This window comes from Myxine glutinosa, chromosome 11 (assembly GCF_964187855.1).
Source record: "Myxine glutinosa chromosome 11, kmMyxGlut1.1, whole genome shotgun sequence".
Classification (NCBI taxonomy): domain Eukaryota; kingdom Metazoa; phylum Chordata; class Myxini; order Myxiniformes; family Myxinidae; genus Myxine; species Myxine glutinosa.
The window spans coordinates 9,077,745-9,090,102 of NC_136271.1; the positions used below are offsets into that span (position 1 = coordinate 9,077,745).

Genomic DNA, 12,358 nt, shown 5'->3' on the forward strand with positions numbered 1-12,358 from the left:
TTTAGATATATATATAGTACGGGCATGCCCTAGTCTATCTATAATTCCAGTAATCTCTGTGTGTGTGTCTGTGTGTTTGTTTGTCTGTGACCGCTGTTTCTCGACAACCACGGGTCCGATATACTTGAAACTTGCCAGGTATATTGCTGGGGACCTGAGGATGTGCCTTTTCAAGGTTTCATATTAATCGGAGAAGTAGTTACCGAGCTATGGCGATTTATTTACCCGTACTCGCAAGCCGTTCGCTTTGGCTTTGCGAATGGACCAAACCATTTCATGTAAATAGAGGGGGGGGGGGGGGGGGTTCTACCGTACTCGCAAGCCGTTCGCTTTGGCTTTGCGAATGGACCAAACCATTTCATGTAAATAGAGGGGGGGGGGGTTCTGTGGTCGTTACTGCCACGTGGTTTCAAAGTTTTTTTTTGTTGTTGTTGTTTGCACGCATGTTTTTTTGCACCCACGTACGGGCACGCCCTAGTATAACAAATATCATGAAACATTTACATTTTGTAGTCCATTGTATAAATTAAATAAACATAAATGCAAATTTCGCATGTGGAAAAAGTAAGTACACCCCGACATTTATCACTACTTCAAACACCTAAAATTAGAATCAGGTGCACCATCTCAGGTGCAAATGATTAGAACATCGTTAGAGAGGATCTTGGAGGAACCTGTCTTATTTAAACCTCAGACATTTAGTTTGGTTTGCTCTTTGTTGTTGAAGTGTGCGGCGTCACCATGCCTAGATCAAAAGAGCTCTCTGAGGCCTTCAGAAAGAAGGTTATAGATGCCTACGAGTCTGGGAAGGGATTTAAAAAGATCTCCAAACAATTTGAAATCAATCATTCGACTGTCCGGAAGATCATCTACAAGTGGAGAAGATTCCAAACAACTGCCAACTTGTTCAGGCCAGGCCGCCCCAGCAATTTCAGCCCGAGAGCAGACCGCAAGATGCTGAAAGAAGTCTCGAAGAACCCCAGAATGTCATCACGGGACCTACAGGTAGCTCTTGCCACTGTTGATGTCAAAGTGCACGAGTCTACCATTAGAAAGAGGCTGCACAAATTTGATCTGCATTGGAGATCTGCACTCGTAATCCCTGGTGTTGGGCTAGTGGCTAGGGTGCCGGCTTAGGATCCTAGGATCCTGGGTTCGAATATCGGTCGATCGCCGAATTAATGCCACGGGGGTTGACTCAGCCTGTCATCCTTCCGAGGTCGGCTAATTTGAGTACCAGTTCACTGGTAATTCCCTGTTTGTCGTTGAAGGCGGCAAAAAGGGTTGGCGTCAGGAAGGGCATCCGGCTGTAAAACATTGCTTCAAAAAGGGGACCAAAAAACAACAACTACCACGGTCCCCGAAAAGGCCAACCCCCGCTTGGCGGGGTAAAAATGGCCTCTAAACGGTGGTTTTATTGGAGGTATACCAGGAGGAAACCTTTGTTGTCCAGAAAGAACATCAGGGCAAGACTGAAGTTTGCCAATGAACACTAATGGTAAAGACCAGCACTTCTGGAACAATGTGCCCTGGACAGATGAGTCAATGGTAGAGCTATTTGGCCACAGTACCAGAAGACAAAGACAGTATTTGACCACAAGAACCTGATACCAACTGTAAAGTATGGTGGTGGAAATATTATGGTTTGGGGCAGCTTTGCTGCATCAGGGCCTGGGCAGCTCACCATCATAGAATCCACTATGAATTCTTCATTGTACCAGAGGGTGCTTGAGGATAATGTGAGGCCATCTGTCGGAAAGTTGAAGCTCAACCGAAGGTGGACCTTGCAACATGACAATGACCCTAAACATACCAGTAAATCCACCAAGGAATGGCTGAAAACAAATAAATGGAGGGTTCTGGAATGGCTAAGTCAAATCCCGGATCTAAATCCCATCGAGATGTTGTGGGGGGATTTGAAATGAGCTGTGCATGCAAGAAACCCCTCAAACATCGCACAGCTCAAAGAATTCTACATGGAGGAGTGGGCAAAAATTTCTCCCAGTCGATGTCAGAGACTGGTAGACAGTTATAAGAAACGCCTACTTGAGGTTGTTTCTGCCAAAGGGGGCAATACCACTGATTAGACTTTAGAGCCAAGGGTGTACTTACTTTTTCCACATGCGAAATTGCATTTACTAGGGCATGCCCGTACTATATATATATCTAAAATTATATCCCCCCCCTCTATTTACATGGAATGGTTTGGTCCATTCGCAAAGCCAAAGGCAAAGCGAACGGCTTGCGAGTACGGTGACAATCCCCCCCCTCTATTTACATCAAATGGTTTGGTCCATTCGCAACGACCACAGAACCCCCCCCTCTATTTACATGAATGGTTTGGTCCATTCGCAACGACCACAGAACCCCCCCCCTCTATTTACATGCAATGGTTTGGTCCAAAGCGAACGGCTTGCAGTGTTTGGTAAAGAAATCGCCATAGCTCGGTAAGTAATTGTCCGATTAATATGAAACCTTGAAAAGGCACATCCTCGGGTCCCCAGCAATATACCTGGAAAGTTTAAAGTATATCGGACCCGTGGTTGTCGAGAAACAGCGGTCACAGACAAACGTACAAACAAACAAACACACAGAGATTACTGGAATTATAGATAGATGTTCATTTAAATTATACAATGGACTACAAAATGTAAATGTTTCATGATATTTGTTATATTATATCACCTTTATCTATCAATATTGTTGAAATGAAGATCAAATAGCAGCATGTTGAAATATGTTGAAAAAGTCAAAACTTTACATGGGGTGTACTTACTTTTTCACGTGACTGTACAAAGTGCATTGTGGCCAAATACAAAACGGTTTGATAGCATGGCTGTAGCGTCCACTCCGAGTCTGGGAGGTCGGTGGTTCAAACCCCAGCCCAGTCACACCAAAGACTTAAAAAATGGTACGTGCTGCTTCCTTGCTTGGCGTTCTGCACTTAAAAGGATAAGAGCTTGGACAATCCCCTTAGATAGGCATCCATGGGGAGGAAGAAATTCCCTCTTAGGATATGTCCCGTTGAGTGTGGAGAGAAAAGCAGCGCCATTGTTGTGACTTACCTGGGGAAGTGAGGCCACTTTCAACTTACTCCAGGCTCAGTGGCTGTGTTTGTCTGTTCTAATTGTATGTTTGTGCGTGTGTGCGTGTCGGCCCACTACAAGATTTAGATCATGTATTTAAAAAAGAAGTAAACAAAGGTAGTTGATACGATGGTGTTGATCACAAATGTCTCAGTGCCTACATCGTTGAATATATGCGTGAATTATATTGGTGTTATTACCTCCGCCACCTAAGGTGGATGGAGGTTATGTTTTCACCCCTGTCTGTCTGTCTGTTTGTCCATTTGTTTGTGAGATATCTCAAAAAGTTGTGGATGGATTTGGACAAAATTTGGGATCGATGTAGCGTATGTCACAAGGATGAAATAATTAGATTTTAGTGAAAATCTGGATTCAGGTCCGGGTACTAAAATTTTTAAAGTGATTCTTTACTTTTGGGAGATAGGGCCAAAAACGATGCATAGCAGGATATCTCAAAAAGTTGTGGATGGATTTGGACGAAACATGGTGGGCCAGTTAGTTGTGCATGTGACAAGGAAGAATTGATTCAATTTTGGTGAAGATTCCATTCTGGATCCGGATCAGATAATTTTTTTAAAGTGATTCTTCACCATTGGGAGATAGGGCTAAAACCGATACATAGCACGATATCTCAAAAAGTTGGACAGATTTGGACGAAACTTGGTGAACCGGTTGTGTGTGTGACAAGGACGAATCTATTCGATTTTGATGAAGATCTGAATATGGATTTAATTTTAAGTGATTCTTCACCATTGAAAGATCGTGAGAAAGGCGATATATATTTAACATGCTATTTAAAAATGGTTATGGATGAGTTATGACAAAACTAGCTGGACGAGTTGGTTACGTGACGAGAACAAGCTGATTAGATTTTGGTTCAGGTCTGGATCCAGATCCGGCCTTTCATTGGGATACAAATCTGAACTGTGCAGCCTGGCGGAGGTATACTCTATCGAGTGCCGTTCCAAGTTCTAAATGTATTTTGATTATCTGATTGTGTTGGTAGGCAGTTCTGGCTATATGGATGTTGGGTAAAATTGCTTAACTCTGCAGCAGCACTAGCTTGGATAGCTTGGTGGTTTGGAAATGATTGCATTAAAATATCATCTGGACATTATGAAGCAATATCATATCAAGAAATTCAAGACCCAAGGTAAATAAAAAAAACAAAAAACTTTTTGCTAAAAATGCTTCGGTTTTATTTTTCTTCTGTCTCTCCCTCTCACCCCTCCCTTTCCTTTCAAGAGCAAATAATTGCAAATGTAAATAGGAACAAAGGATACGCATCTTATTGGATCACACTCAAGAGCAAATCGAGTAATTTTAATGATTTATTTAAGGATTTTAATTTTGCAATAATGATTTTTCAATGATTAATTAAACTTACTTTTGGCCTTGTGTGCTGCAGCTACTTTTGATGGAGAGGAAGCTACAAGAGGTGCATCCAATATTGTCCCTGTGTGGGACTCTAGTGGAAGGCTGGCAGGGAAACCCCATCCAGAAAGAGTCGCTTCGTATATTCTTCCTTGTCCTTCAGGTCACTCATTATCTGGATGCAGGACAGGTTAGTACTTGAATAAGTAATTATTGGCTGCATCTGCATTGGAGATTTATATGCATATTATTTTGATGCGTCTGCCCCCGAAGGTGGCCAGAGGCATTGTTTTTGGGTTGTCTGTCCGTCCGTACGGGCTAAACCTCGTCTTTCTCAGCAACCACATGTCCGATTGAGACAAATTTTAGGGTTGGAGTGACACCCATGCACAATGTTTTCATGGTAATTGTGATGTCATCGGTCATGTGGTATGGCAGCCATCTTGGATTAAACGCAAATAATTTGAAAAACATTTCTCGGAAACCGCCGGGTGGAAAAATGTGAAACTTGGCACATTGTCAAGTACTCCCAATGGGGAAACAAAAGCATGATAATGGTGACGTCATCAGTGAAGTGGTATACCAGCCATAAATGTTTTAATCAAATGCCTTATCCTAAAAATCTGAAATTGCGGGCACATGATCTTTGACCGATTTCTATTGAAATATTAAATTTATGACATCATAGTTCACATGGTTTGACAGCCATATTGGATTGAAGGAAAATATTAAATAATTATATCCCTGAAACCGCTTACCCTATCGATGTGAAATTTTACAAGTGTCATCTAATATGATTGTTGCACATAGATTGAAAATGATGTCATAGGTCACGTGGTTTGGTAGCCATCTTGGATAGAAAAACGAACCTTATCCGATCAACACGAAACTTCACAAATGTGATCTCCTACCCATACATATGCAGAGTGTACATTTTAAAGGTCATATGTTACGTGGTTTGGCAGCCACATTAGCTTGAAAGCCAATATTAAAAAAAAACACCTTCTCCAAAAACGCTGCACTGATCGATGTGAAACCTGTCGTGTCTGGTAAAAATGTGATACTTCAAAATAGCTGAAGGAATTTAAACCAAACTTGCTTATTTTTAGGACAATGAACGAGGGCATCTGTCCATTGTCACGGACAGGGATTATTGCTCAAGACAGGACAGGGACGACAGTCGCATTGCTCTAGTTTTTAAATGTAAACAGTCATCTGGTCTAGATAATTTGCCTCGATATTTTCACCTTTAAGAAAGCTTCAAGATACAAAAATTTTTTTGTGTGCTGTAACTTTTTCAAGGAAGTTGAAGTGACTAATACTAAAGACACACTTTGGTACTGCTTCACTACCAGCAACATTGTTGTGAATGCTACCTGTAACCTTTCATAACTCTCAAGATGGTTGCTTTGTGGATGGGGGATCTGTCAGATGTCACTGGCTTCCTGTATTCCACTGTGCGTTGTATTTTCAGGAGAAATTTTAAATTGCTGAAACGACCAATTGTACGTTCTGGACTGAATACTGTTTCTATATAGCACACTCGTACATGCCAATATGGTGTTGAAGACTGGACTTTGGAAATAGATGAGAGCACTCTGACTTGATGTCTCAGTGACCTGATAATTACTGTACGTGAAGGTTATTTGATTAATATAAAAAGAGTTGTTTATGATAGACTACAATACAAAGATTACGGGAAGCACGTCACAAGTTAAACAGACTGTACATTTACTGTGCATGACATTAAAAATCAGCAGATGATTTTATTAGTTATTTCCAGCTTTAAGTTAAATAAATATTGGGAATATATATACAGACTTGGCATTTAATATGGAATATTTTTTTTGTGGGGGTGAACTTACATTTCAAGTTGACTTAGAACCAAAAGTTCATTGGAATTATGTTGAAATTATTCTAGATTTTGTTGATGTGACCTTTAAAAGAAACAAAAACCACATTTGACATTTCGAAGCAAATAAATTGATCCTTGAAAGTGATGTAAACTGATACAACAACACAACATGCATTTTAAAAGGCCATTTTCCCTGCTAGAGCGGGGGTTAGCCTTGCGGTCCCCATGACAATCTTCTCCATTTTGCCCTATTTTCTGCATCTCTCCTTGTTAAGCCCCTTGCCCGCATTTCTTCTTCCACCATCTTTAGCCAAGTCTTTCTCGGTCTTCCCCGTCTTCTACTTCCTTCTACATTCATTTCCATCACTCTTCTCAACCAGTCACTTTCATCGTTCCTCAACACATGACCAAACCATCTCGACCTGTTCCTCTTCACAGCATCAATCACAGGCTCTATTCCCATCATCTTTCGCAATTCATCATTTGTCTTCCTCTCTCTCAACGATACTCCGCACATCCGTCGAACCATTCGCATTTCCACCCTTTCCAACCTTGGTTGCTGCTCTACGTTCATTACCCATGTCTCGCTCCCATAAATCATAACACTTCTCACACATGCAGCATACACCTTTCCCTTCAGCTTCAACGACACTCCCCTCATCATCAGCACGCCACTCAATTCCCGAAACTTCTTCCATGCACATCTCACTCGAGCAACCGTTGCCGAGTCTGTTCCACCTTCTCCATTCAGCATGTCTCCGAGGTAGCAAAATGTTTTCACACCTTCCAGCTTCATGCCGTCTCCAAGATCCAACTCAACATTTCCTCCATCTGCAGCTCCCTCTGTGCACACCTTACATTTGAATGTAGCTGCCACACTGGTTAATGACCCTCTCAGACCACTACATTTTTGATGAACCCACTCAGCGCACATTGTACACTGAATGGAGTTCACTCCGACACCCTTCCTACACACAGCACAGGGCCACTTCCCAGTTCTTTCCACCTCACCACATGCTTTACCGCTTGCCATCACCTTTGTCTTTCCGATATTCACCTTCAGACCTTTTGTCTCCATACATTCCTTCCACGTGTTCATCTTTTCCTTCAGTCCATCCATACTTTCCGCAATCAACACCAGATCATCTGCATACAACAACTCCCACGGTAAACCCTCCTTTACGTTCTGAGCCAGCACCTCCATCACAGCTACAAATAGTAGTGGACTTGGTACCGACCCCTGATGCACTCCCACCTTCACCTCAAACTCACCACTGTTCCCGTCCTTCGTCCTTACAGCTGTGCGCGCTCTTTTGTACATTGCCATCACTACTCTGATCAACCATTCCTCCACTCCTAACTTCCTCAATGCCCATGTCAATACTTTGCGTGGAACCCGATCGAATGCTTTCTCCAGATCAACAAACCCAAGAAACAACTTCTTCCTCTTCTCCATGTACTTCTCCTGCAACTGCCTCACAATGAAAAGCGCGTCTGTCGTTCCTCTGCCTGGCATGAATCCAAACTGCATTTCGTCGATCTTCACTTTCTTCCTTATCCTCCTCTCCAACACCCTTTCCAACACCTTCATTCCATGCTCCAATAACTTTATCGCTCGGTACGAGCCACACTCCAGAGGGTCACCTTTCCCCTTGTATAGAGGGACGAGGGTACGCAGTTCCCAAACCACTGGAATGCGGCCTTCTTTCACCACCAGATTACAGATCTCTGTCATTCTCTTCACACCCCAACTTCCTGCTGCCTTCAACATATCTCCCACAACTCCCGTCGGCCCTCCCGCTTTTCTACCCTTCATTGCTTTTATCGCTTCCTCAACTTCCTTCTCAGTTATCTTCTCTGCCGGTCCTAAAACTGGGTGACTCTCTATGTTGCCATCCCATTCATTCTCTGTATTCAACAGCATTTCCATATATCATTTCCATCTTCCTTTAATTCCATCTGGGTCGACAACGATTTGTCCCACTTCATCCTTCAAGCAACTCACCCCCATCACATCACACCTCTCTTTCGCTATCTGCTTGGCAATCCTGAATACTGCTTTCTGACCCTCTTCTGAATCCAAGCGTTCTCCGAACATTTTCCTACATGCCTCCTGCGCCTTTGCTACCTCTTTCTTTGCAGCCTTCCTGGCTGCCTTATAACTTTCATGCTCTGCTGTTTCTGCTCCCGTACCCTTCGCCTTCTGCCACTCCTTGAACTTCTTCCTCCTCTCGTCAATCCTCTTTCCAACTTCATCATCCCACCACCATGTTTCCGAGTGCCTCGGTGGTCCTTTTGTCCATCCACATACCTCACCAACGGCTCCCAACAGACTAGCTTTCATTGACATCCAACGACTTTCAAGCTCAACCACATCATCCTTGACCCTACTCAGCCTCTCTTTTAATGCCTCCCTTACTGTCACCTCTTTCAACCTCCACACCTTCATTCTCGGTTGGTACTTCACCCACCGAGCTCTCCTCGCACCTTTCACCCTTACGTCGCAGACAACCAAGTGGTGCTGTGAAACAGCCTCCTCCACCGGGAACACCTTTGTGTCCCGGAGGTGCCCTCTATCTCGCCTACGCACCATCAGGTAGTCAACGGTTGTCGTCGACCCACCTGACGTGTATGTAACAAGCTTATTATCCTCTTTCTGGAACTGAGTATTACAAATCAACAAATCGGCTCCATCAGCAAACTCCAAAATCCTTTCACCTTCTCCATTTCTCACACCATATCCGTAACCCCCATGAACTCCGTCAAAACCATCCATACTCCTTCCCACATGTCCATTTAGGTCTCCTCCTACCACAACAACTTCCTCATCTTTCACGTTTTCCATCAGCTTCTCTATCGCACACCAGAACTTGTCCTTCTCTTCATCGCTTCGACCAACCTGCGGAGCATATCCCGAGATGACGTTCACCAAGAGCTTTCCAATCATCATTTTCACCATCATCAACCTTTCACTCACTCTCGTCACACTCACCACACTGTCTACAAACTCCTCAGAAAACAGGACACCAACACCATTCACGCCCTCCAGGCACCCTTGCCACACAAACTTGTATTTCTGTCCCTGCCTACCCTTCACCATTCTCACACCACTTCCCTCCATCTCGTCTCTTGCACACAACATATGTCCACTCTTCTTCTGACCAATACTTCCACCACTTCTCCTGATCTCCCTGTCATTGTCCCTACATTCCATGTCCCAAACCTCAGAAACCGATCTCCACTTCGGGCTGTACCCTGCCCACATGTAGTTGTAATTGTCATGGTTCTCTTTTTGAGGCAATGTTTTTATGGCCGGATGCCCTTCCTGACGCTAACCCTCTTAGTCGCCTCTTACGACACGCAGGGATATGGTGTACCTATTCTTATCCAGGGTACACACTGTCTTCCTTTGTGTGTGAACAACCAGATGTAAACTGATATCGAACTCAATTCAAGGACAGTACTGTGTTAAACTTCTGTACGTTTTCCAGAAGTATTTCTTTATTTTGCACATTAGCCAAATGTTTTTTTAAACCAAAACAAAAGTTAAATTACAACTGGGATTACGGACAGTAAAATTACAGTTCAGTACGTCGTGTAACCCCCACGAGCATTCAGGAGAGCACGTACACGTTGAGGCATGCTGTTCACGAGATTTGCCAAGGTTTGGACAGGAATCGCTTGCCATGCAGTGACAATAGCCTGCTGCAATTCAGGCACAGAGGTCGGCTGCTGGTCCAAGTTGTCGATTTGACGCGTTAATTCTGCCCACAAGTTCTCTGTCGGATTCATATTCGGGGACATGGCAGGCCACTCCATATGCTCGACACCATGGTCAGCAAGAAAGTGTTGGATCATGCGAGCACGATGAGGCCGTGCATTGTCATCTTGGAAGACAAAGTTTCCTCGAAAGGCTGGCTACACAAGCAAATGGAAGCAATGTTTCTTCTACAATGGCCCTGTACTTGAACTGGTTCAGGTTTCCATTCAGAACAACCAGGTCAGTTTTGCCCCCTGCATGAAAAGCAGCCCAAACGGTCACCCCACCACCTCCAGCTTGGACTCTTGGCAATATACAATCTTCGTTGTCGGCTTCATGCACTTGTCTGCACACTCGGACATGGCCATGTTGACGATAGACCAGAAATCAAGACTCGTCACTGAAGATCACGTGATTCCAGTGTCCTGGCTGCCATTGATGGTGCTCTCTGGCCCACTGCAATCGGCGCTGGCGGTGTTGTCTTGTCAGGCGTGGCTTTCTCAGGGGACGCCTGGCACAATCGCCTGCTTGAACCAGTCGTTGGTTGACTAGCCTTCTGGATGCAGGCACATTTGTCAGTTGCTGCCACTCAGCCCTAAGCCGATTAGCTGACTTGGTACGGCCATTGCGGACTAACCGGTGCAGCTGGCGATCATCCCTCCTTGTGGTTCTGCGGGACGACCTGGCCTCTATTGGAGGAGGGACACCCCTCTGAGCATTTCGTTTCGGGATCTTTGACACCTGACCTTGAGTGATGCCATACTGCCGAGCAATAGCACACTGTTTCATGCCGGAATTTCGTAAAGCCACCACTCCATGACAAACAGCATTGTCGAGTTGACGGACCATCTCGAGAGGAAGCGGCAATACCTTTTGTAGACGTGCAGCAGTTGTTTTCCACTAATACAGAACGCAACAACCCTTATATACCCGATTGTGAAGCCAATCGTCAAATGTACCTGACTGTACATTTTGTCACGCCACCTGTGATATAATCCTCTGTTATTGACTTCTTGCTGCGACAGACAATCAGTGACATGGTTCTTTTAACAAAGAAATCACCGAAGCGTAAAAGAAACTCACCAGATTGATATTCTGAATTCAGAAAGGAAACCAAAGAAAAAAAAAAAAAAAGAAAGTCAAGAAAAATTTTTTTTCCATATTAAATGCCAAGTCTGTGTATGAATGATCGTTTTAAGGCAAGTTTCCCCGCTAGAGCGGGGGTTAGCCTTGCAGGTCCCATGACAATCATGGTTCCCTGTTTGAGGCAATGTTTTTTTTTTTATGGCCGGATGCCTTTCCGGATGCCAACCCTTATTCGCCTCTTACGATGTGATGCGCAGGGATACGGGGTACCTATTCTAAACCGGGGTACACACCGGGATCATTCATCCCAGCAAGCTGGTATTCAATTTGCCGACCTCGGAAGGATGGCAGGCTGAGTCAACCCCCCTGGCGTTAATTCAGCGATCGACCAGGATTCGAACCCAGGATCGTAGGATCCCAAGCCGGCACCCTAACCACTAAGCCAACACCAGCAAGTAAATATTTATTATTCAGTGTTTTAACGGACTGTCTCCTTAATGGACGATGCGAGACCGCCGGAGATGAACGCCGAAGACTGAGTGGAGATGTTCTGCACACCCAGTGACGCTGCGGTGCAGTTGGAATTTGCTAACATGGCCATGCAACTGGACCTGACGGCATCAGCCCACGGGTCCTAAAATCCTGTTCTTCCGCTCTTTCACTCCCTCTCTCTGTTCTCTTCACCCTGTCTTTTGCTCAAGGTCATGTTCCATCTGCTTGGAAATCTGCCAACATCACCGCTTTGCACAAAAAAGGTGCAAAAACAGATCCCAGCAACTACAGACCAATCAGCCTTCTCCCAATTATCAGCAAAGTCATGGAATCCATCATTGCTTCAGATATGAAATCTTTCCTCTTCTCCAATGGCTTGATCTCTGATCATCAATTTGGTTTCAGACCTGGACACTACTCTGGACATGCTGCTTCTGCTTTCTCAACAATGGATGGAGGTCCTCAATGCCAAACAGGAAATTAGAGCAGTCTCCCTTGACATATCACGTGCCTTCGATACGGTCTGGCACCCCGCTCTGCTCACCAAACTCTCCTCTTTTGGTATCCATGGAAATCTCCACGCATGGCTGGTGGACTTCCTCTCTAGTCGTAGTCAACGTGTGGCCCTGAATGGGTTTCTCTCATCTCCTCTTCTTGTTCAGGCTGGAGTTCCACAAGGCAGTGTTCTGGGCCCTGTGCTTTTTC

The 12,358-nt window shown here is 44.5% G+C and overlaps 1 protein-coding gene across 3 annotated transcripts in view; it reads left to right on the forward strand.

The window, feature by feature from the left end:
• The window catches only part of MAU2 (MAU2 sister chromatid cohesion factor), a 297,343-nt gene that overhangs the window by 36,190 nt on the left and 248,795 nt on the right, over positions 1–12,358 (forward strand). For all 3 annotated transcript variants that reach the window (XM_068129792.2, XM_078786386.1, XM_078786387.1), the window contains one exon: positions 4,495–4,650. In XM_068129792.2, coding sequence (XP_067985893.2) covers positions 4,495–4,650 — 156 coding nt within the window. The remainder of the gene's footprint in view (positions 1–4,494; positions 4,651–12,358) is intronic.